The sequence below is a fragment of the Sinocyclocheilus grahami genome, unplaced genomic scaffold (genome assembly GCF_001515645.1).
Source record: "Sinocyclocheilus grahami isolate Dianchi unplaced genomic scaffold, SAMN03320097.WGS_v1.1 scaffold219.1, whole genome shotgun sequence".
NCBI classification, from domain to species: Eukaryota; Metazoa; Chordata; class Actinopteri; order Cypriniformes; family Cyprinidae; genus Sinocyclocheilus; species Sinocyclocheilus grahami.
Genome location: NW_015505398.1, coordinates 323,538 through 346,520, shown reverse-complemented (window position 1 = coordinate 346,520; position 22,983 = coordinate 323,538). Strand labels below are relative to the sequence as shown.

The following is a 22,983-nucleotide window of genomic DNA, read 5'->3' as shown; positions in this document are numbered from 1 at the left end:
CCTACACACGATCTGTGAATAACATTTACTATAGATACCACCACACGCCAGATCTTTATAATGTCATTGAGACAGGAGACAAGCTAAAGGGAAAAGAAAGCGAACACAAACGATAGACAAAATAGTGACCAAAACGAAATATAATGGTGAGCAAAAACGGTAAACCGTAACCAAAATATTAAAGCTAGAATATTTTGTTAGTCTATCCAGTTATATATATATATCTTTTTTTTTTTTGACTCAATCGATTAATTTGACCATGGGTTAATTAGAGTACGCTATCTTAAATGCATAGCTCATTGATTTCGCCGATCTCAAATGTTATGAACAGCTACGTTTGTAATTACTAGAGTAATGTTTTTAAAACTTGGATAAACTTGGAAAGGAGGGATAACGCGCTGCCTGCACAATAGGGAAAAGGTTTAGCTTGATCTTTGGATTTTACGCGAAATCGAGAAACATTGGGATTTTGAAAAATCTGATTTTATCAGACAAAAAAAAATCTAATAAATCTTCTGAAATATGCTCATCAACGAATTGTACACATTACCCCGATGTTTTTCGTTTCATTTGCGTCGTTCACATTTGGTATATGTGAAGAGCACCAGTGTTTCGCCAGATATAGCCTTTCTCTAAAGAAGTTTCCCATTTCCATGACCATCTGGCACCAGAAAAGGCGAAATAGAACAAAGGCCGCTAAAGGCGTAAGGCGAAGCGAGTGCCATCGCATTCACCTGCAAATGAGGCTTTGTGCTCTCATAGAAGCACTCGGTGCTCACAAATCCTGTTTGCTTTTGTTTCTAGTCCGTATCTAGTCGTGTGCGAGAAAACAGAGAGACTCCAGTCCGTCATGCCAGCGACTGGCCATCATTCAAGTGAAGAAACGAATAACTAGAGACGTGAAACGCAATTTCAGAAAGACAGTTGGGGAAACAGTTTAAATAATCATGTAATTTGAATGTAAACATAGAATAGTAATACAATAAATCTTAATAATTGTATTACGTATTTTGTTACACTCTATCCAAAATACCCTAAATAGGCCTTGAATTACTATTGATGTAATACTCTAGTCTTTAGGAACAGGTGTAATGTGAGTTTTGTAGGGCTATAAAGGTTTATGCAATAATAAGCATTATGATCAAGAAGTAAAATAATTATATTTACCTGAACTAATTTTTTATCTTTGGCGATATTTTAATAGTATATGTTCGCGAAAGCTGCACGTAAGCCTAATAATATTATTACACCACCGTGCTTCATAATTATTAATGAAAAACGAGGATTTTAATAAACGTAATTGTGTTACTTGTAATGTGAGGAATCCCCCAGGGTTTATCTGGACCTCATTATTTGAGCTTTTACACTAAAATCATTATGTCCAGATTGACAGGGTTTCCAATATGTTCCGTTATAGCTCAGCTGGGTGTCCTGACCAGATGGATTACCTCCTCAGGCTCATGGGACCTCGACTTTTATCAGCAAATCCCACAGAGACACATTCACTCAGCCCGCGCAGTCTGTACATCATTAAAGGAAGTTAAGAGTTCAATTCGAATCCTTTTATTCGGACTAAAACATTTCAATCGTGCTCGTTTATTTGACTAAAAACCAGTACGAAATATTGTGCAATGGTGTAAAGAAAAACTTCTGAATTCAAAATACTGCATTGAGCTACGCACTAAACTACAAAATATGATCAAGCAATTGAAATAAGTTAAATAGATATTGTAAATAGCTTTTCTTACCATTTTTTTCCAAAAATCACTGAATTTTTTTTCCAATTCCAATTCACTTAGAGAAAACAAATAATAGGCCTATAATTTAAAAAAAGAGAAGTCATATTTAACAATTCATGCTCCCCCTCAGTTTCTATCCATTTATTTTTCTTTCTGTAACAGGGGCGTCACTTTCCCAACATTGCTACCCTTTTTTGACACGCACATCTGCAATTTGCAGCAAAACCATCAAACCATTCATCTCTGTGTTGTAGCCCTCTCTGTTTCAGAGCTGTTTCTCTTTTACTCATAAAACCCATAAAACTAGCGGAGGCACTGGCAAGCTGTGTCTTCAAGGCTGGATACACCTCTATGGGTTCACTAGCTTGAATTAATGGCATTTGGTCCCAAAGTTTGCTCAGCGGTCCCAGAGACAGTGACAGCAGTACGTCCTTTTAAACGAATAACAAAGGCTTATCATTTATCTGGCAGCATATGGGCCAGACCCCCTCTGTAGCAGGCCTGCTCTCTGTGGTGTCTGCCAATACTGTTGTCCTGTTGATTCCATTGTTGACATAGTTGTCCTGCCATGAGGAGGTAAAGCGTAGCATGCACTTGTTTTATTCCTCGTCCCGTTTGGGACCATTTTTTTTTTTGTGTGTGGAAATGTATAAGCCAGATATGGTATATCTGGTTTGGTTTTATTGACTTGAGATTAAGTTGGCACAAATGGTTAAAGAGGAAGCTGACATCCTGGTTTGCTACTTCAGCTTTCCTGAAATGTAATCCTAAGCCTTCAAGAACGGTAGCGAGATAATAAAGACAAAATTGTCATGCTTTTCAGGAACGCGTATGTGACTGAATGTCTGATTTGTTGCACATATTACAGGTGACAATGGTCCATACGAGGAGCTGTGCGCGAACAAAGGCAGAGTGGACAGCCGTGTTCCTGCCCAGGATAAGGTCAGAGGGTGCGCATGTAGTCATCCCCATAGCAACAAAGCCCCTCACCCCTGAAAGCAAATGTATTGTCATAAGATCAGAGGTCACGGTGCTCCCCATATGGTCGTGTGCTGCATAAGTCATTGATCTGTCGGGATGCTCCAAAGGAATTCCGAAAGTGCCACTGAAAGACTTTTAGAAAAAAGACAACAACTGCTCCTGAATGCCATAAATGCCTCCACACCAGCATAAATAGCACCATTCTGGCCTGATGGCGAAGGAAAAGAGCGGGAAGCCGGACTGCCCACACACTTGTGTTTGAATAGCCAAGATGTTTGACCTCACCAAAACATGGCGGAAATGAAAACGCTAACACAAGAAAGAAAAAACAAGATGTTTATTCAGGATAGAACTTTTGTCAATGTTGCGTTTTTGACACAGCACTTCATAAAAATCACAGTTTGGATTTTACTGGGGAATTGAATCAGTAGTGTTTGTAGGATACAATATTTATTTTTTCAAAAACTAGTACATTCATATTGGTGAATGGATATACATAAAAACATGATTGAGAGGACAGAGCTAAGTTTTTATGCTGCTGAAGTTAAACAGCATTCACAAATTTGTGTGCCTCTAAAAGCTTATTAGTGATTCATAAACAAGAGCAAAGAGCACACATTTTGTTCCTGTCAACAGAAATCATTTAAAAACACTCAGCAATTAATAACCCTCCAAAATAAGGTCACATTGTTCACATGTGTACTCCTAAAAATAAAGGTTCTTTATTGGCATCTATAGTTCCATGAAGAATCTTTAGCATCCATGGAAACTTTACACGGCACAAAAACTTCTATATAGTTAAAAAAGTGATTAAAATATTCTTCACACTAAGAAAATGGTTCTTGTAAGAACGGTTGACTGAAAGGTTCTTTTGGGAACCCACTAGTTCTTCTATGGCATCATTGCAAAACCCCCTTTTAGAACCTTTATTTTTAAGAGTATGGAGCAGAAGTAGTCAAACCACTCACAAAAAGTATGGAAAAGCCTTTTTTATATAAGAAAATAACTGAATAAGCAATATCAAAAACTCAAAATCATACTTAAACAATGGTATTCTAAAAATATGTGACCCTGGAACACAAAACCAGTCTTAAGGGTCATTTTTTTTTAAATTGAGATTTATACATCATCTATCTGAAAGCTGGATAAATACGCTTTCCATTGATGTATGGTTTGTTATGATGGGACAATATTTGGCTGAGATACAACTATTTGAAAATCTGGAATCTGAGGGTGCAAAAAATCAAAATACTGAGTAAATTGCCTTTAAAGTTGTCCAAATGAAGTTCTTAGCAATGCATATTACTAATAAAAAATTACGTTTTGATATATTTACAGTAGGACATTTACAACATATCTTCATGGAACATGATCTTTACTTAATATCCTAATGATTTTTGACATTAAAAAAAAATCAATAATCTTGACCCATACAATGTTTTTTTTGGCTATTGCTAAAAATATACCCAAGTGACTTAAGACTGCTTTTGTGCTCCAGGGTCACATATGTATACACGTCTTGTTGCTTCAAAAGAAATTCAACTGTCTGAAAAAATATAAAGATGAACAGGATTAGTCAGACAAGAAGATATCTTAAAACCAGCTGATGCTGAACCTGAGCAAACCTGATCTCTTATATTAATTCTATCTGAAACTGTCCCAGTAGCGTCTCAGCTGTCCTCATGAATAACAGTTGGTGTGGACAGTTGCTCAGAGCTGGTCAGGCTGTCCTGTCTGCTCGGCACTGAAAGGCTGAAGGTGGCTGATTGACGGTGGAAGCTGCTGCGCAGTTCCTTCCCTCTGGCCAGATCTCCCGGTCTCTCCCTTGCCAACATGAGGTTGAGAGATTCTGCAATGCTGTTCAGTGTCCTGTCCATGTGTGTGATCTGTGGGGAAACGAGTGTGTGGCCTCAGCACATCTTTCAAAACAGTGTCTAAAATAACGTCGTCACAGCGTCTGTGTAAATAATGTCATAAACAAGAGTCAAACTCAATACAAGATATAAAACACCAGCGACTGATAAAAGATCCCATCTGTATAGAGAGACTAGAAAAGGCAATAAATCCATTCTTTTATATGTTGTAAATGGGATTAAAGTTTGATCAATTAGGTGATGATGAATAGTCGAAACATGAGTAGATTAGGCCACACTAATTTGTTAAAAGCGAATTGAGTGGAAACTATTTATAGTCAGGACTATAGTTATTTATTTAAATTGAAATATAGGGCCATTTTGGTGATACCATCTGATATTTTCATAAACTATTTTGAAACATGCACTGAAAAAATTCAATGAAAAAGAGCCACAAGTAACACTGATTTAAATGTGATATTTTGAAGTACAAAGACTGAAAATAGTATTTTGTACAGTGGTAATCTTAGTTTTATTTGTAATTTAAAAAAATTTTTTTTTTTTTTAAAGAATGTCTGAGAGCAGTTTGTTATATATATGTGCATGAAAAACAACATACATCAATACCAGTGGGGATTCTTGTTTGAGAGGAAGAAAACTGTCAGAGAAATACTTGTTATTCTTCATTTTACAGTTGGGGAACCAAATGTCTTGAGGTTCTTTCCCTTGGGTTGAGGCTAAGTGACGTGTGGAGCCAGTGCTGTCTACACCCCATTAGAAATAACCAGACGAGTGTCTCCGTGCTGAACCACAGTTTACACAATGATAGTGGCACCACAGTCACATACAAACACATGCACACATGCACAAACACACCACACCATACAGAGTGTGGCAGGAGATTCGAGCATATAAACATATACAGCCGTTCCCCATATAGACACGAATGCAAACATGCACACTGCTAACCACAGAGAAAAACAAGATCTTGAGTCGAAGCTTAAAAGGAAAATTCTGCCATCATTTATTTACACTCACATACAAGTTTTCATAATACTATAAAAGATCACATTTACTATTTCACCCCTAAACCATAGAACTATTCTCTATTAAATATTATAAACTTGAAAATTTGATGGGGAAATATCTTTAATTGGGAGAACAATATAAAGTATTTTAGTAGTCTGAATAAACAGATTAAATGTATTTTAAATAATAATCCATATAAACTATAAACTTAATAAAATTAAGTTTTATTCAGTGACAATAAAGATATGTATAATGTAACAAAAGATTTATAATTCAATGCTGTTTTTCTGTTCAAGTAATACAATTCTGTTCAAATAATGCTGTTCAAATAAGTATTTTTTTGTTTTAAGCTTTCTAATCATCCTGAAAGAATTCAGAGAAAAAACAAAAAACGTGTCATGGTTTCCACAATAATATTAAGCAGTACTGGTTTCAATATTGATAATTATAAGAAATGTTCCTTGAGTTCCTTGTTCCTTGAATAGTGGCTGCTGAAAATTCAGTGTTGTCAAGAATAAATTGCATTATAAAATATATTAAAATAGAAAATTATTTTAAATTGTAATATTTCTATATTACTCCTATATTACTGTATTTTTTCATAATTTTCTAAAAAAAAAAGGTTTTTATAACATTACAAAAATGTTAACCCCACATTTTTAAACAGTAGTGTATATGTTTAAATAATAATAAAAAAATAATATTAAAAAGGGACTGTTTGCCAACATGCAAATGCCCTAAATGTGAAGAGAGTTCAGTCAGAGTGTAAGAAGAAGACTGTGTCAGCAATGCAGTAATGAGTTACTTCAGATGGGTGTTTGCATAAATGTTAAGGCTATTTGTTCCTGTTTATGCCAGACACTGCCTGCTTCCTGTTTACCTCAGAATTATGGGAAGAATAATGACACTGTAAGGGGCAGGGTATCCTGTTCTACAACTAATGACACATTTTCAAAGTTCTTTACAAAAAAAAAAAAAGTTAAAGATGGCGTGTCCTGCTGGGAAACACTTAATTTGGCTACTCAATGCACCAGTCACTAGTATTGCCACAGAAATGTGCCTAACATTACAAAAGCGGGCCAATGAGATCAAACAATCCTAAAGTCATCTACTTTTAAGGCAGCACAATTGAAAAAAGATGTCATCTCTCCCTAAAGATATGTCAGCTATGAAACCCGTAAAAAAGGTCTAATTCCTCTTACAATGCTTTTCTAAACATTCTCAGTAAAGAATTTAAAACATGTCGAACAGGCTTTTTTCAGGCATTTCAGAAAATGAGTCAATTTGCTTCTTACTCAAACATTTACGAGAGACAAAGAGGGAGAAAGAGAGTGAGTATGTGAGAGAGAGATCATGTGAACAAGTGTGCACGCTGTTTCGAGTTCGTGTCTGGGATGAGAGCTGTTTGTAAAAGGATTTATGGCTGGAGTGGCAAATGAACAGGAGCAGAGTGAGTGTTTGTACAGCTCCTGAATCCCCGTCATTCTGAGAGGCCAACATACCTCTCACTTTTACACACACACACACACACACACACACTTAACACCCTTATCAGCACACATCACTGTGAGAATGTTTGAGAAGTCTTCAAAAAGTGATGTTTGATTGAAGGCAGAGAAAGAGAGAGGTTCCTTCTGTCTCCAGGTTAAGGCTTGATGAATGAAGCTTACAGATCCTTATCAGTAGAGTCCTTGCTGAACCAATTGTGCTGTGTGCATTTGCTAATAAACTAAAGAACTGGAACTTGGTATTGTTATACTAATGAGTAACCTCTTGGAAATGCTTGGTTTCTGAGTTTATTGCGCAGTAAAATTCAAAAGCGGGTGGTATTAACTGAAAAGATATTTCAGAAACTTGAACCCTCAATAGTTATAAAGTTTCCCCTGTGTTTTTACAACACATGAATGCTATAAATGTCCAGTAATATTCAAGCGCTTACCTTCTCTTCCATCCTGTTGAGTCTGGAGCCAATAGTGTGTATGCCTTTGTCTTTCATGCGCTCTAAAAGAGACAAAAATGGAGCAAAGAAAAACATCATAAAAACGCTGCATAAACACGAATGTGCACTAAGACTAAAAGACAACAATAAACACCAACATTAAGAACAACGAAGGGGTCAAACTGTAGCAAAACAATGTGTCGGGTTGAGGAACGAGAGAGGAGAGAGGGTAATGAATGACCTAGCTTTACCTGAACTTGTCTGGAAGAGGGACAGCTTCCCTAAGGACTGATCCAGTCTGTCAGGGCCAAGTGTGCAGCATGGGAAATGTTGATGTACAGAAATGGCAGATGAAATGTGAGAGGAATAGTGACAGGGATGAATGTACTCTTAACTTCTCAGCTTTATTTACCCAAAGGTCATGAAACAGTCATTCATTTAGCTATCCTACCTATAAAATGCCATCCATGTGTAGCCATGATAAAGTAAACACTTTTCTCAACACACACTTAACTGCTACTAAGTGATATAAAGTGAGTCCTCATCCCACCTTCTCTGTAGCTCCTTGATGCGCACCATGACGTTGAGATGACCCTGTGAATACTGCTCAATGACATCCCTCACATCATATGGCTTACGTGCTTGCTGCAAAAACAGCCAAAATGATATAATATTTTAATTATAATGAAATAGTAATATTTAATAATATACTATTCCAGGGTTTTGGGTCTGTACATTTTTAACATTATTGGAAAAAGACTATACACATACATACACACAGACATTTTCCATTTCAGTATTATTTAATGAATAGTTGAATAGTATGCTCAGCATTGACTTGAAACAGAAATCTTTATAGATGTTTTTACTGTCACTTTTTTGATCAATTGAATGCACCCTTGCTGAATAAAAGAACAAAAATTAGTGACCCCAAACTTTTGAACGTTATTGTATAAAAGGAAATATGTGCATAGGACCTGTTTATATTTAACTTAAATATATTTTTCATTTATTATTATAGTGCATTAAGCTTTTATGATTTTAAGATTTTTATAATTATTGTAACATTCTTACACTTTGACCTCATATTAATTGAGATAATGCATTTGTCCTTTTCATAATTAAACTGTCACAATGCACGACTATTCAAGTGAAAAGTGAAAAGTAAATTTTTTCCATTATACATTTCAACATTTTAAACATAAAATCTTGATATGGTCTTGCCTAGGGCCCTATACTGGTTGGCCCTGTATATAAATGAAACTTTAGATGAATAAAGTCCGAAGAATCAAATCATCAGAAGGGTGAACTCTTTTTACTTCATAGCCTACAAAATCAAACCAGCCCAGAGGGGAAATATTTCCTTTTGATTGTCAAATTTGAGGAAACTGATTCTCATCTGCTGACACCAAACGTACATCCCGATCAAACGCTTAATCACTGCTCTCAGAGCATATCGAGCACAGGCGATGATGCTTATGGCTATTTAAATGTATTTGAGCTTCCTGACTAACACAGGGAAAATGTGTGAAGCTCCACGTTTGCAACAGAACTTAAGCTCAGTTTGATTAACGTCAGTGAAATAACCAAACGTTCACACACCTCCGGAACAAATTACACAATTCAGGAGAAGCTAGAGCCATTCAAAGGAGGGTAAACACTGTCATGACATCAGACACAGCAAATCTAGCCAGCAGCATCTGACAAACACTCCAAAGTGTGTGTTCTGTGTCGCAAGAGTGTGTGAGAGGAGGGGAGAAAATAAGGGGATTGAAATGAAAGGATGGCGAGAGGATGGGAGGGCAAAGAGAAAGGACAAACAAAGTGCAGTAACGAATATCAAGTGTCACACAATCGCACAAAGGAGAAGAAAGTGTGTAGGACAGCTATTAATGTAATCCTCTGACATTAGCATGTATTTTTAAGGACTCAGGCAGAGCATCTGCTGTTACTGAATGAGTCTCAACTCAAGATCTTCCCTTCTCTACGTTTCAAAAGACACCTTATTCTCTGCTTACACTGAAATTCATTAAGGAATGTTACTTACTGGAAACGTGAATTTAAAAGCCACTGATGTTTCTTTATCGTCAAATATACCATAAAATCACATAATAGCTCCTACACTACAATCAAGAGAAATGAATCTGCATTTCTGCTCATATTATCACTCTAATGCCATGCTAACTCTGTAACATCATGCTAATTTGATTAGATTTTGGTTGTGTTTGCAAACTGAAAAAAGAGAATCTTACCTGGAACTTCTTTTTGGCCACAAAGTAGAACATTCGCTGGATCACACGGATGGCAGCTCGGTGGGAATCCCGCAACCTGTGTGTTTATGTGTCATGATTAGTATGGAGAAAGATACTTAAAGCCCATTTTAAAGGGATAGTTCACTCAAATTGAAAACTGTGCTATTGTTTACTCACTCTCATGTCATTTTAAACATGTATGACTTTCTTTTTCAACTGTGCAACACAAAGATCATTTGAAAAATGGCTGCTTTTTCCCTCACAATGAAAGCCAATGATGTTTTGGACCCCACTGACTTTCATTGTATGGGCAAAAACATTCTTCAAGATATTGTCTTTTGAGCTCCACAGAAGAAACAAAGTCAAACAGGTCTAGAACGACATGAACGTGAGTCAGTAGGATAAATTTTTGATAGTTCCCTCAAAAATGAAAATTCTGTCATTAATTACTCATGTCATTCCAAACCCGTAAAACCTTTGTGCATCTATTCCCCTGAACACACGTTGAAGACTGACACAGAAGAGAAGAAACTGTTGAATAAAGTCATTATTTTTGTTTTCTTTGAACACAAAATGTATTCTCATAGCTTCATAAAATTAAGGTTGAACCAGTGATGTCACATGAACTCCCACAAGAAAAAATACTATAGTAATTTATATTAAATACTATTGAGCCATAGTAAAGTACTTGAATTAATTTGTTGTGGTAATTCTATATAGTTGCTGTAATATAACAACTATAGTAATATAAACACATTACTTTACCCAATTCTGTGCTAAGATTTCTACAACTATAGGGTATATTATACTACAATACACTACAGTTTACTGTAGTAAAATCTAAATTATACTGGACTATTTATTACAGTTTATCAGTTCACTATAGTTAATACTACAGTATGCTGTAGCATTCATTAACAAAGTGTTGTAAACATTATAATATATACAGTATAATACACTTTACTATAGTATGGCTCAAAAACACTATAGTATTTACTATTAATTACTATAGTATTTTTTCATGTGGGCTATTTTGTCGATATCCTTTCTACCTTTCTGGGCCTTGAACATGGTAGTTCTGCTGCTGTCTTTGCAGGGTCAGAAAGCTCTCGGATTTCATCAAAAATATCTTAATTTGTGTTCTGATGATGAACGAAGGTCTTATGGGTTTGGAACGACATTAGGGTGAGTAATTAATGACAGAATTTTAATTTCCCTTTCATTCTTAAGATTATTGAAGAATTGTACAATTTTAGGAAATGAAAACTGCATTTCTGATGTAGATGTTTTATCTATGGTCATAAATGTGGCATCTGACATTATGGTTGTATATGTCACCCCTAACTAACTAAGCACAATCAATGACCTTTCACATTTTCAATACCATTTGCAAAATAAACCTATCAGCCTCCAGCAGGCCCTTCAGGTGCAGCCCAAAGTCACTCCAGATGCTGTTTATGTGGTCAGGACTTTTGCAAGTGGCCATTGAGCACAAGGGTCACGACCAGGACACAGTGTCTAAGAGAAAATACAAGGCTCTCTCTGCTTCTCAAAGGTTCCAAAAACCACAGCACTGAGATTTGGTGGGGGGAAGGGCGCTGACTCCCAGGAGACCCAAGGTTATCCAGGGGAATGGGACATTTTCTTAAAGAAAGCCGTAGTATGAGAGGTACACTTTCTCTTGCATGTCGGCTATATGCGATACGTGCCTGCATCATGTTAGCATGCTAAGGCTCGTGTCTGTTGCATGTCACTCTGACAAAAGATGGAGCACACTCACACAAGTTTCTTTAAAATGCATTAGCAGTAGACTGGCTGCAGGCTATGAAGCCTCATTGACTTAATGGACATGGCTGGCTGACAGTTTCTGGTTTCTCCTTGGCTGCGGGCTACAGGGAAATGAGGGATAAGACATATGCCGTGCTCCAGGCAACTGCCAATTAACTGCTCTTTGGTGCCATACTCTAGACTTCAAGCAGCATCCCTCTGGGTTATATTGCCAGTGGTTAAATAGCAAGCCTTCATAGCTTTGAGCATTATCATACCCACTGCAATGCAATGCCTGTTAAGTTATCATTAAAAGGGGAGGAAAAGAGGTAATGGAAAACTTCAGATAACAAAAACTGATACTATTTTGCATACTTAGTATAACTTAGTTTATGGTATATTTCCATGCATATTTATGCTTGGAAACAGCTACACATTATAATTATGATAAAATAATCAAAACTAGTATAAAAAAATTGAAGCTTGGAATTATGCTGTAAGCAACAGTTTATATTTAACAAATGTATATTATTGACTCTTCACTTGTTTACCGCTTTTTCTTCACTCTCCAGTCCAACTTATCTATCTTAAAAATACATAAATATAATTAAAATATAAATTTTGTAGAGAAATTAGTATTGGCACAACATATATTTGTCGAATTTGAACTATTTTCTATATAAATATTAAAATACTGCATTTAAATATAACAACCATGAAAGGTCTTTACACCATGAGAAATATTCAGTCAGGTATGTGGAAACTTTTATAAATATACTACTGTTCAATGGTTAGTTAGTATGCTGTTTATCGATGAAAAGTGCAGCAAAATACAGTAACATTGTGAAATATTAGTACAATTTATAACTCTTTTATGATATGATACGATACGATACATAATATAACATGTGACCCTAGACCACAAAACCAGTCATAAGGGTCAATATTTTGAAATTGAGATTTATACATCATCTAAAAACTGAATAAATAAGCTTTCCATTGATGTATGATTTGTTATGATGGGACAATATTTGGCCGAGATACAACTATTTGAATATCTGGAATCTGAGGGTGCAAAAAAGTCAAAATATTGAAAAAAAAATCGCCTTTAAAGTGGTCCAAATGAAGTTCTTAGCAATGCATATTACTAATCAAAAATTAAGTTTTGATATATTTACAGTAGGAAATTTACAAAAAATCTTCATGGAACATGATCTTTACTTAATATCCTAATGATTTTTGGCATAAAAGAAAAATCGACAATTTTGACCCATACAATGTATTTTTGGCCATTGCTACAAATATACCCATGATACTTATGGCTGGTTTTGTGGTCCAGGGTCACATATAATATAATAAAATCATTTTAAAATGTATTTCTGTGATTGCAAAGCTTTGGTTTCACCTTCATAAATCATTCTAATGTGCTGATTTGCAGCTCAAGAAACATGAATGAATAGAAAGCTCAAAAGAACAGCATTTACTTAAAAGGTTTACATCATGTCAAGCACTGAATGACTCTTGAGCAATACATGTTTATGGTATAATGATCAGTGTGACATACATCTCAGAGATCAATATGGTAGGAAGATCATGTTTAGGTGGAACGTTATTTGAAACTACAGAAGCTAAATTGATAAGCTCAGGTTGGAATCTGCCAGCGATCTGCACAGAGTTCAGGAATCATACCTCCCTGGGTGTTTGTCATTCCAATGGAGCATGCAAAGACGACAGAGAGAGAGAGAGAGAGAGAGAGATAGAGAGGTGGGGGACACAAGAGATAGAACATGGGAACCACCCCAGCTGTCCCTGAGGCAGTGCCACTTCCTCTCTCCAGTCATGGTTACCAGCATAGCAACGCTGGTCTCATGACCTCAGCAGGGTCACCATCTGCCTCTAGTGCTGGCACAAAGCCTGGCTAATGGCGAACACTGGTGGAAACGTACGCAAAGGGAGAAAGACTCCCACTGGGACAGAGAGAGAAAGAAAGAAAGAAAAAGATGGAGAGAGATAGACAGATAAGGAGAGAAAGAGAAAAGGAGGCAATCATATGAGGTCTTCTTTCTTCCAAAGGCAGACTGCAAATCTCTCTTCAGTTCCCAATCTTTTTTTTTTTGAGCCTGCTAAACAATAGCAGCCAGATGTGAAAGAAACTGCATATGCACTGGAGGGCCACATATCACTGGAACACACAAGGAAGTTTGTCTAGACAGCATTCATGCTGCATTGTGTACCTTAATGTACTAACATTGTGATTATTACAAAACAATAATCCCACAGCAAGCAAGACAAAATCAACGCTTGCTGCGAGGAAAAACATCAAAGGGATAGTTCACTAAAATAAATTAAATTCTGTCATCAGTTGTTCATGTTGCTCCAAACCTGTATGCATTATTTTTAAGCCTTTATGTATAATGCATTTTAAAGGTATTCATAATATATATATATATATATATATGTGTGTGTGTGTGTGTGTATGTATGTTCCTACTGCTTTTAAATGCAAAAAAGCATAAAAGTTTATATCTAACAACTCACAACTTTTTTCTTGCAATTTTGACACTTAAAGTCTGAACTGTGAGAAATACACTCAGAATTGCAAGATATGAATGTGTAATTCTGAGAAAAAAAGATGTAAACTTGCAACTGCTAGTTTTTAAGTTGCAATTCTAAAAAGAAAAGTCATAGTTGTGAGATATAAAGTCTCTCTATATATATATAATTCAAAGAAAAACATAGGAGTTGTGAGATTGTAAGAACTTTAAGGCATTGGTTTATGTTACATGTACAGATTAAAAATGAAATCCATTATGAATTAAAAATCAACCCATTTTGTGCAGTTTTAATTGTTAAAATACAAGCCAATTTTATAGGCTGAAGATCCGAGTTTGCGTGCTTGTACATGTAAATTGCAAGTGAAGTCGTACTTGTGACAAAGGCTGTCATGATTGCACCAAATAAAGATCAAAGAATTGCGTCATGGGACAGGAAATAAACACGTCATTAGTACCATCAGCACATCAGGCCAAAGGCTTAAACTCCCCACCTCCAATTAACTCTAATGGGGCGTGTTCAGCAACATTTGGTCTGAGGAGGTGATCTCAGCTTGGCCAAGCAGTGCTAGATAATGACATACACCCTTCTGTGCATCTAACCCTCATTAGTGGAGGGTAGATGAGAGAACACCTGATCCAAGGTCAGCGACCGCTCCTTAGGGCAACATGTGCAACATCTTTTGCATTGATTATTAGTGCTAAATGTTTGGGGATGGAGAGCAAGAATTCAGAGAGGAAGGAGAAGCTTAAGAGATGAGGACATATTACTGACTAAATTATGGCTTACAGTATATAAACTGGATAAAAATAACTGAATCTGCAAAGGTGATAGAAATTCAGTGGCATTTCATTTTGACTGTTTGTATGTTTAAGGTAGGAAAATGAGCCTGTTATTTGACCTTCCTCTGCTAATCTGCGTGTAATCAAATGCAGATAAACAGGAAACAAAACAATCACCGGGCTTCTCTCTAATCTTATCACTGGAAAGCATCCATGTCCAATTAACTCTAATGGGGCGTGTTCAGCAACATTTGGTCTGAGGAGGTGATCTCAGCTTGGCCAAGCAGTGCTAGATAATGACATACACCCTTCTGTGCATCTAACCCTCATTAGTGGAGGGTAGATGAGAGAACACCTGATCCAAGGTCAGCGACCGCTCCTTAGGGCAACATGTGCAACATCTTTTGCATTGATTATTAGTGCTAAATGTTTGGGGATGGAGAGCAAGAATTCAGAGAGGAAGGAGAAGCTTAAGAGATGAGGACATATTACTGACTAAATTATGGCTTACAGTATATAAACTGGATAAAAATAACTGAATCTGCAAAGGTGATAGAAATTCAGTGGCATTTCATTTTGACTGTTTGTATGTTTAAGGTAGGAAAATGAGCCTGTTATTTGACCTTCCTCTGCTAATCTGCGTGTAATCAAATGCAGATAAACAGGAAACATAACAATCACCGGGCTTCTCTCTAATCTTATCACTGGAAAGCATCCATGTACACACACACACACACACACACACACGCACACACACAAACACTCTCTTTCACACCAACACGGCCTCAGTGGCACTGCAAAAGACAAACTCAATCAGACAGATGTGCGACTAAATGAGAGCATGCAAAATTACAGAAGGATAAGGGTAAATTTATGTCCAGCACATAAATAGTTTATTTACATAGAAAGATTTATGAAGATACATTTTCACTACCTACTGTATCTATTTTCATATGTTGGTTTTCATAATCATTTAGAGTTTTCAGAGTTGTAAATTTTACTTGATTTACATTTTTGGCAAAAGCTTTTATCCACTTATTAAAGAAATTACTTTTATTCAGCAAGGATCCATTAAATTGATTTAAAAGTGACAGTAAAGATTTTACATTGTTACAAAATAAATGCTGTTCTTTTCATCTTAACGCTTTAGTTTAGGGACCGATTCTCACTATTAACTAGTTGCCTATTAGGATGCCTATTATTAACATATTGGCTGTTTATTAGTACTTAAAGCACATATTCTGCATGACCATATGCTACATCCCTAAACTATACCTAAACTTAACAACTAACTTACTACCTATTAATAAGCAGCAAATTAGGAGTTTATTAAGGCAAAATTTGTAGTTAATGGCTGTGCATCTAACCCTCATTAGTGGAGGGTAGATGAGAGAACACCTGATCCAAGGTCAGCGACCGCTCCTTAGGGCAACATGTGCAACATCTTTTGCATTGATTATTAGTGCTAAATGTTTGGGGATGGAGAGCAAGAATTCAGAGAGGAAGGAGAAGCTTAAGAGATGAGGACATATTACTGACTAAATTATGGCTTACAGTATATAAACTGGATAAAAATAACTGAATCTGCAAAGGTGATAGAAATTCAGTGGCATTTCATTTTGACTGTTTGTATGTTTAAGGTAGGAAAATGAGCCTGTTATTTGACCTTCCTCTGCTAATCTGCGTGTAATCAAATGCAGATAAACAGGAAACAAAACAATCACCGGGCTTCTCTCTAATCTTATCACTGGAAAGCATCCATGTACACACACACACACACGCACACACACAAACACTCTCTTTCACACCAACACGGCCTCAGTGGCACTGCAAAAGACAAACTCAATCAGACAGATGTGCGACTAAATGAGAGCATGCAAAATTACAGAAGGATAAGGGTAAATTTATGTCCAGCACATAAATAGTTTATTTACATAGAAAGATTTATGAAGATACATTTTCACTACCTACTGTATCTATTTTCATATGTTGGTTTTCATAATCATTTAGAGTTTTCAGAGTTGTAAATTTTACTTGATTTACATTTTTGGCAAAAGCTTTTATCCACTTATTAAAGAAATTACTTTTATTCAGCAAGGATCCATTAAATTGATTTAAAAGTGACAGTAAAGATTTTACATTGTTACAAAATAAATGCTGTTCTTTTCATCTTAACGCTTTAGTTTAGGGACCGATTCTCACTATTAACTAGTTGCCTATTAGGATGCCTATTATTAACATATTGGCTGTTTATTAGTACTTAAAGCACATATTCTGCATGACCATATGCTACATCCCTAAACTATACCTAAACTTAACAACTAACTTACTACCTATTAATAAGCAGCAAATTAGGAGTTTATTAAGGCAAAATTTGTAGTTAATGGTTTGTTAATAGTGAGAATTGGACCTTAAAATAAAGTGTGACCCAACTTTCTATTCATTAAAGAATCTTGAAATAAATGCATTATTATTTTCACAAAAAATATTACTCAGAACAACCACTTTCAACATTGATAATAATAAGAAATGTATCTCGAACAGCAAACCAGCATATTAGAATGATTTCTGAAAGATCATGTGACACTGAAGACTGGATGAAAGACTGCAGAAGATTCAGCTTTACCATCACAGAAATAAATCATATTTTAAAATATATTAAAATAGAAAACAGTTATTTTAAATGTTAATAATAGTTCATATTACTGTTTTACTGTATTTCCAATCAAATAAATGCAGCCCTGGTGAGCATAAGAGACTTGTTTTCAAACTTAAACTTTTGATTGGTACGTGTGAGTATATATACTGATTTTTACTTTTTTGATTTTAAAAAGCAGCCAATCAAAGAATTTATAGTAGTTTGAAATTTTGCCCCAGCAATTGTAAGTTTAGATATAACTTACAACTCAATCATCCCAAAGGAGTGACCCGCATACTCAAACCCTCCCTAATGTTTTGTTACGTCATATGATGAATCACAAACACATGTCAATTACCACAATGTCCCCCACAGAGGCCATGCGCACTCTTGTGACTCGTCTCAGCGAGTCAAAGGATGAAGACCTTTGTGTGGCGGTGTTGCGCTACAGGCTGCAGGATCGTGGCACTATGGCACTAAAAGGCTCATGGGGGCCCTGTGTCTAAGAATAGCTCTGTGGAAGAGGAGGGGAAGAGTGCTTCGGTTAGCCGCGGTCTGAGAATCACAAGGTTTAGAGGGCTCTGCTGCGCGGTACAGGACATTATCCCAAATATCAGCTCCGTCTTCCCCCTCAAGCTCAAATACTTCAATGACATTTTAATAAGTGGTCAGCTGAGATAAGGGCCACTGAGGCAGTAATGACTGATAATAGCTGACCAGAGGCTGGACGTTGTACGCTGGGGTAAAGGCCCGGGGCGGAGTCTGGGCCTCTGGCCAGAAGCCATCACACACACACACACACACACACATATGTGCGCACAAAGACGTGCGGGAGCAAGATGCTCACACACACACTTCAGCCAAGCAAAGAGCTCTTTCATCCTGAGCATCAAAGCGCCAGGCGAATACGGAGCGTATTAAATGTCCTTATGAGGAGTGACACACAGCGAAGCAGCATTCACTTTGACATTGAGTCCTCCGCTGCTATACACCATGACTAAATGGCTTATGTCCCAAACTTGTGGCCTCATATGATCCTAAACATTACAGCAGCAAAGAAACTGACAGCATTCATTTCAACGCAAGTCCTTATACATCACCAGGGGCTTCCGAGCCTTTTGTCATATCGTGTTGCCAGCTAACAAAAGTCACTAACTTTGCCGGGCCGTCTAAAAGAAACCTGATATGGCACATATTATATATACAAAGTGAAACGGAAATATTGGTGCTCAGAGACAACAAATGTATTGTTAAGGAGGCAAATGTATTGTGAATTTTTTTGAATTTTACAAAGTTGATAAAAGTTGATGCAAAACCAGAAATTCTGTCATCATTTACTGTCCTTCGCATAATTCCAAACCTGTATGATTTGTGCAGAACATAATAGAAGATATTTTAAATAATATTTAAACAGTTTTTTTCCTCATACACTAAAAGTCAGTGGGATCCAAAACAACACATTGACCACACTGACCTTCATATATATAATATAACACAGAGAATTGTTTTCGAAATATATTCTTACATTTACATTTATTCATTTAGAAGACACTTTTATCCAAATCAGCCTACAAATGATTCATTAGGCAATAACTAATGCTAGCAATACAAGTTTCAAACACTGTCCAGAACAGTAAGCTTAGGATATAAGAAATAGTGAACAGAAAGTGAATAATAATAATAATAATAATAATTATTATTTTTTTTTAAGTCAGCAGGATGCAGTTAGGTGCAATGAGTTTTCAGCTATTTCTTTAATATGATCATGGATTCGTCTGTCAGGAGACAGGTCAGGTTTAGATCAATAAGAGAGTGAGTAAATGATGACAGAATGTTTGCATCAGCTATCCATAATGTCCAATTTTTGTAAAAAAAAAACAAAACACTGCTGCTGGCAACCACTGCTTGCAGGAATTTGTCCGATTAGTTGTCAAGTTCACCATGCGCAGTGTTCTGCTACAAACTTCTACAGAGAGTCTTGCTGGGCTTTTGGTCTGACAGCAAATGAGAAAATCATCTGGGATGTGTTCTTTCTTGCTGAGCAACTCTCCCTCTCTCTCTGTCTGTCTTTCACTGCTTGGCTGACTCTCGCTCCATGTCCCTCGTTAGCTCTAACACACTGTAACGAAACACAATTACTGTTAAGGGGGGAAGAAAAGGGGCCGTGACAGGCAAGATAAAGAAACTTGTGCTGGCAAGCCGCGCTGAAGAGGCATTAGTGAGCCAATGTTTTTGTCCCATTCAGCACGCCTCACACTCCAAATCACACAGGCATACTCTCATCACACACACTATACTCGGTTCTAACTGGCAAACCTGAATCTGTGTGTGGGAAATATTTCATATATTTAACTGTTGAATCAAAAATACCATCATGAACATGGTGATACTCAGAAATAAATAGCTTAGTAGTATGTTCAGCTCATAGGAAAATATATATATAATGCACTCACATATAAAATGTCTGTGAAATTACCAGTATGAAGATTATTGCTCTGGAAGACAAGAGTGTTTCTAACAAAAGTCACTGTTGCGCTCTTTATAGCCTAGAAGCCCATTACGACTAGGGCCGCTTGTCAATCAGGCTATTGTTGGCGTGTGTAGAGCCACAGACAATGGCTCTTTGTCTCTGCACCAGTATAGACGGCCTGGCTTGGCCTCCGCCACTAGAAGTCCTTCTCTGTTTACTGAGAATAAATCAATCTTTTCAGCTCGGGTCTCCTTTGGTAAACCTCACACCACAGCCCTACAAGACTGCAACAGCAGATACGTGCGAGTACAAATGGGCACTTTCAGACCCACCTGCGTTTGCTTTGATTTCATCTTTATACCTGTGTCGCTCTGGACAGGAGTTTATTTTCTTTGATCCAGGCAGCTGCGAAAGACACCTTTGTATTCGATATGAAATAACCTCTATGACTACTTTCTTTATTCAAAACACTTTAAGAGTCTTCAAATGACAAATTCATTATTTACCACACCTTACTGTGCCACAACCAATCCTAAAGTTTAATATTTAGTAGTAAGAGTGTGTAGGTAGTGCCGATATCATCCAGTGTGTGTTTTAGGAGCGCGGCGGTCAGAGAGATGTTTCTGTGGCATTGTTCTTTCCCCACCCCCAATGCAGCCGAACTGTTTCAGCTGCAGGCACGAGGAGGCTTTTGTGCCTCTCCCACCTCTCGAGTTAACAGCCTGGGTCAAAGCTAGGAGCAGGACAAATGTCCTAAGGGAGAGGAGAGGAGCAGACAGGAGCAAAGAGGAAAAGTGATTGAGTAAGATGAGCAGAGAGGAGAAGAGACATTATGGTTCTGGTCTTTTTGAATCCCCACCCTGCTCTGCTGGACATAAACAAATAAACACTCGCACCCACACCGAGCAGGAGAAGAAAGAGAGCGAGGGAGGGAGAGAGAGAGAGAAAAGAGAGGGAGAGAACTTAAATTATGCTAAAAATGGTACGTTCTTACTCACTGAGACACATGCGTGACTGGAACGAGTGAAATCTCTCGCTCCGGCTCGGTTTCCATATCATCTGCGATGCTGCTGCTGCTCCTCTGGAGCGTGGGCCGAGGCTGCACTTCCAAAATCCCAGGCTTTCTCCCTAAAGACACACAAAACACACACATCATTTCAGACTGAGACGTCTTTACATTTTCCAATTTCAACAAGCCAACAAAGTTTTGTTACCCACCTGGTGGTGTAGAGAACTGGAAAGAGGATAGAGAGTTCCAGGATGGCACCCGCTCTGTGAGGAGAGAGATCAAGCTCAATGCTTTCAAAATGGCACATTTCAAATCGAATGATGTGTATTTATTTTATATTGTGATGGATATGAAGGTTTACATACAAAAATGGCATGTGGTTCAATTAAAGAGTCAGTATTACAGTAGGGAATATATTTATTTGATCCCCTGCTGATTTTGTAAGTTTGCCCACTTACAAAGAAATGAAGGGTATGTAATTTTTATGGTAGGTTTATTTTAATGGATAGAGACAGAATACCAACCCAAAAAATCCAGAAAAAAACACATTATATAAAGGTTAGAAATTGATTTGCATTTCAGTGAGTGAAATAAATATTTGATCCCCAAGCAAAACATGACTTAGTACTTGGTGCAGAAACCCTTGTTGGCAAACACAGAGGCAAGATGTTTTTTGTAGTTGGTCACCAGGTTTGCACACATCTCAGGAGGGATTTTGATCCACTCCTCTTTACAGATCCTCTCTAAATCCTTAAGGTTTCTTGGCTGTCGTTTGGCAACTTGAAGTTTCAGCTCCCTCCACAGATTTTCTATAGGATTGAGGTCTGGAAACTGGCTAGGCCACTCCATGACCTTAATGTGCTTCTTCTTGAGCCACTCCTTTGTTGCCTTGGCGGTATGTTTTGGGTCATTGTCATGCTGGAAGACCCATCCATGACCCATCTTCAGTGTTATGGCGGGGGGAAGGAGGTTCTTGTCCAAGATTTTACAGTACATGGCCCTGTCCATTTGCCCCTCAATGCGGTGAAGTTGTCCTGTACCCTTAGCAGAAAAACAGCCCCAAAGCATAATGTTTCCACTTCCGTGCTTGACAGTAGGGATGGTGTTCTCTGGGTCGTAGTTAGCATTTCTCTCCCTCCAAACACAGCGAGTCGAGTTAACGCCAAAGAGCTAAATTTTGGTCTCATTTGACCACAGCACTTTCTCCCAAGCCTTCTCTGAATCATTTAGATGTTAGCCTGTACATGTGCCTACTTGAGCAGTGGGACCTTGCGGGCGCTGCAGGATTTCAGTCCATTGCGGCGTAGTGTGTTACCAATGTTTTGCTTGGTGACTGTGATCCCAACTGCCTTAAGATCATTAAGAAGCTCCTCCCGTGTAGTTCGGGGCTGATCCCTCACCTTTCTCATGATCATCCTTAGCCCATGAGGCGAGATCTTGCACAGAGCTCCAGACCAAGCCCGATAGATAATTGTTTTGCATTTCTTCCATTTCCAAATAATCACACCAACAGTTGTCTCTATTTCTTCCATTTCCAAATAATCACACCAACAGTTGTCTCCTTCTCACCATGCTTCTTGCTGATGGTCTTGTAGCCCATTCTCTTGTAGCCCATTCCAGCCTTGTGCAGATCTACAATCTTGTCTCTGACATCCTTTGACAGCTCTTTGGTCTTGCCCGTGGTGGTGGGAGAGGTTGGAATGGAAGATACAGATTGTGTGGACAGGTGTCTTATACACCTAATGAGCTGACATTAGGAGTAACTTCTTAAAGTGACAGGACTAATCTGTGTTCCACATGGGCACATAACTAATCTGTGGGAGCCAGAATTCTTGCTGGTAGGGGATCAAATACTTATTTCACTCACTGAAATGCAAATCAATCTCTAACCTTTATATAATGTGTTTTTTCTGGATTTTTTGGTCGGTATTCTGTCTCTATCTGTTAAAATAAACCTACCATAAAAATTACA

At 37.4% G+C, this 22,983-nt stretch overlaps 1 protein-coding gene across 1 annotated transcript in view; it reads right to left on the bottom strand.

Annotated features, from left to right (window-relative positions):
* Positions 1-4,390: 4,390 nt before the first annotated feature.
* The window catches only part of LOC107596423 (potassium voltage-gated channel subfamily KQT member 1-like), a 34,767-nt gene continuing 16,174 nt past the window's right edge, over positions 4,391-22,983 (bottom strand). The window contains exons 12-18 of the mRNA XM_016287158.1: positions 21,221-21,274; positions 21,001-21,130; positions 9,794-9,869; positions 8,092-8,186; positions 7,793-7,839; positions 7,542-7,603; positions 4,391-4,606 (exon numbers count right to left, since the gene is read on the bottom strand). Coding sequence (XP_016142644.1) covers positions 4,391-4,606; positions 7,542-7,603; positions 7,793-7,839; positions 8,092-8,186; positions 9,794-9,869; positions 21,001-21,130; positions 21,221-21,274 — 680 coding nt within the window. The remainder of the gene's footprint in view (positions 4,607-7,541; positions 7,604-7,792; positions 7,840-8,091; positions 8,187-9,793; positions 9,870-21,000; positions 21,131-21,220; positions 21,275-22,983) is intronic.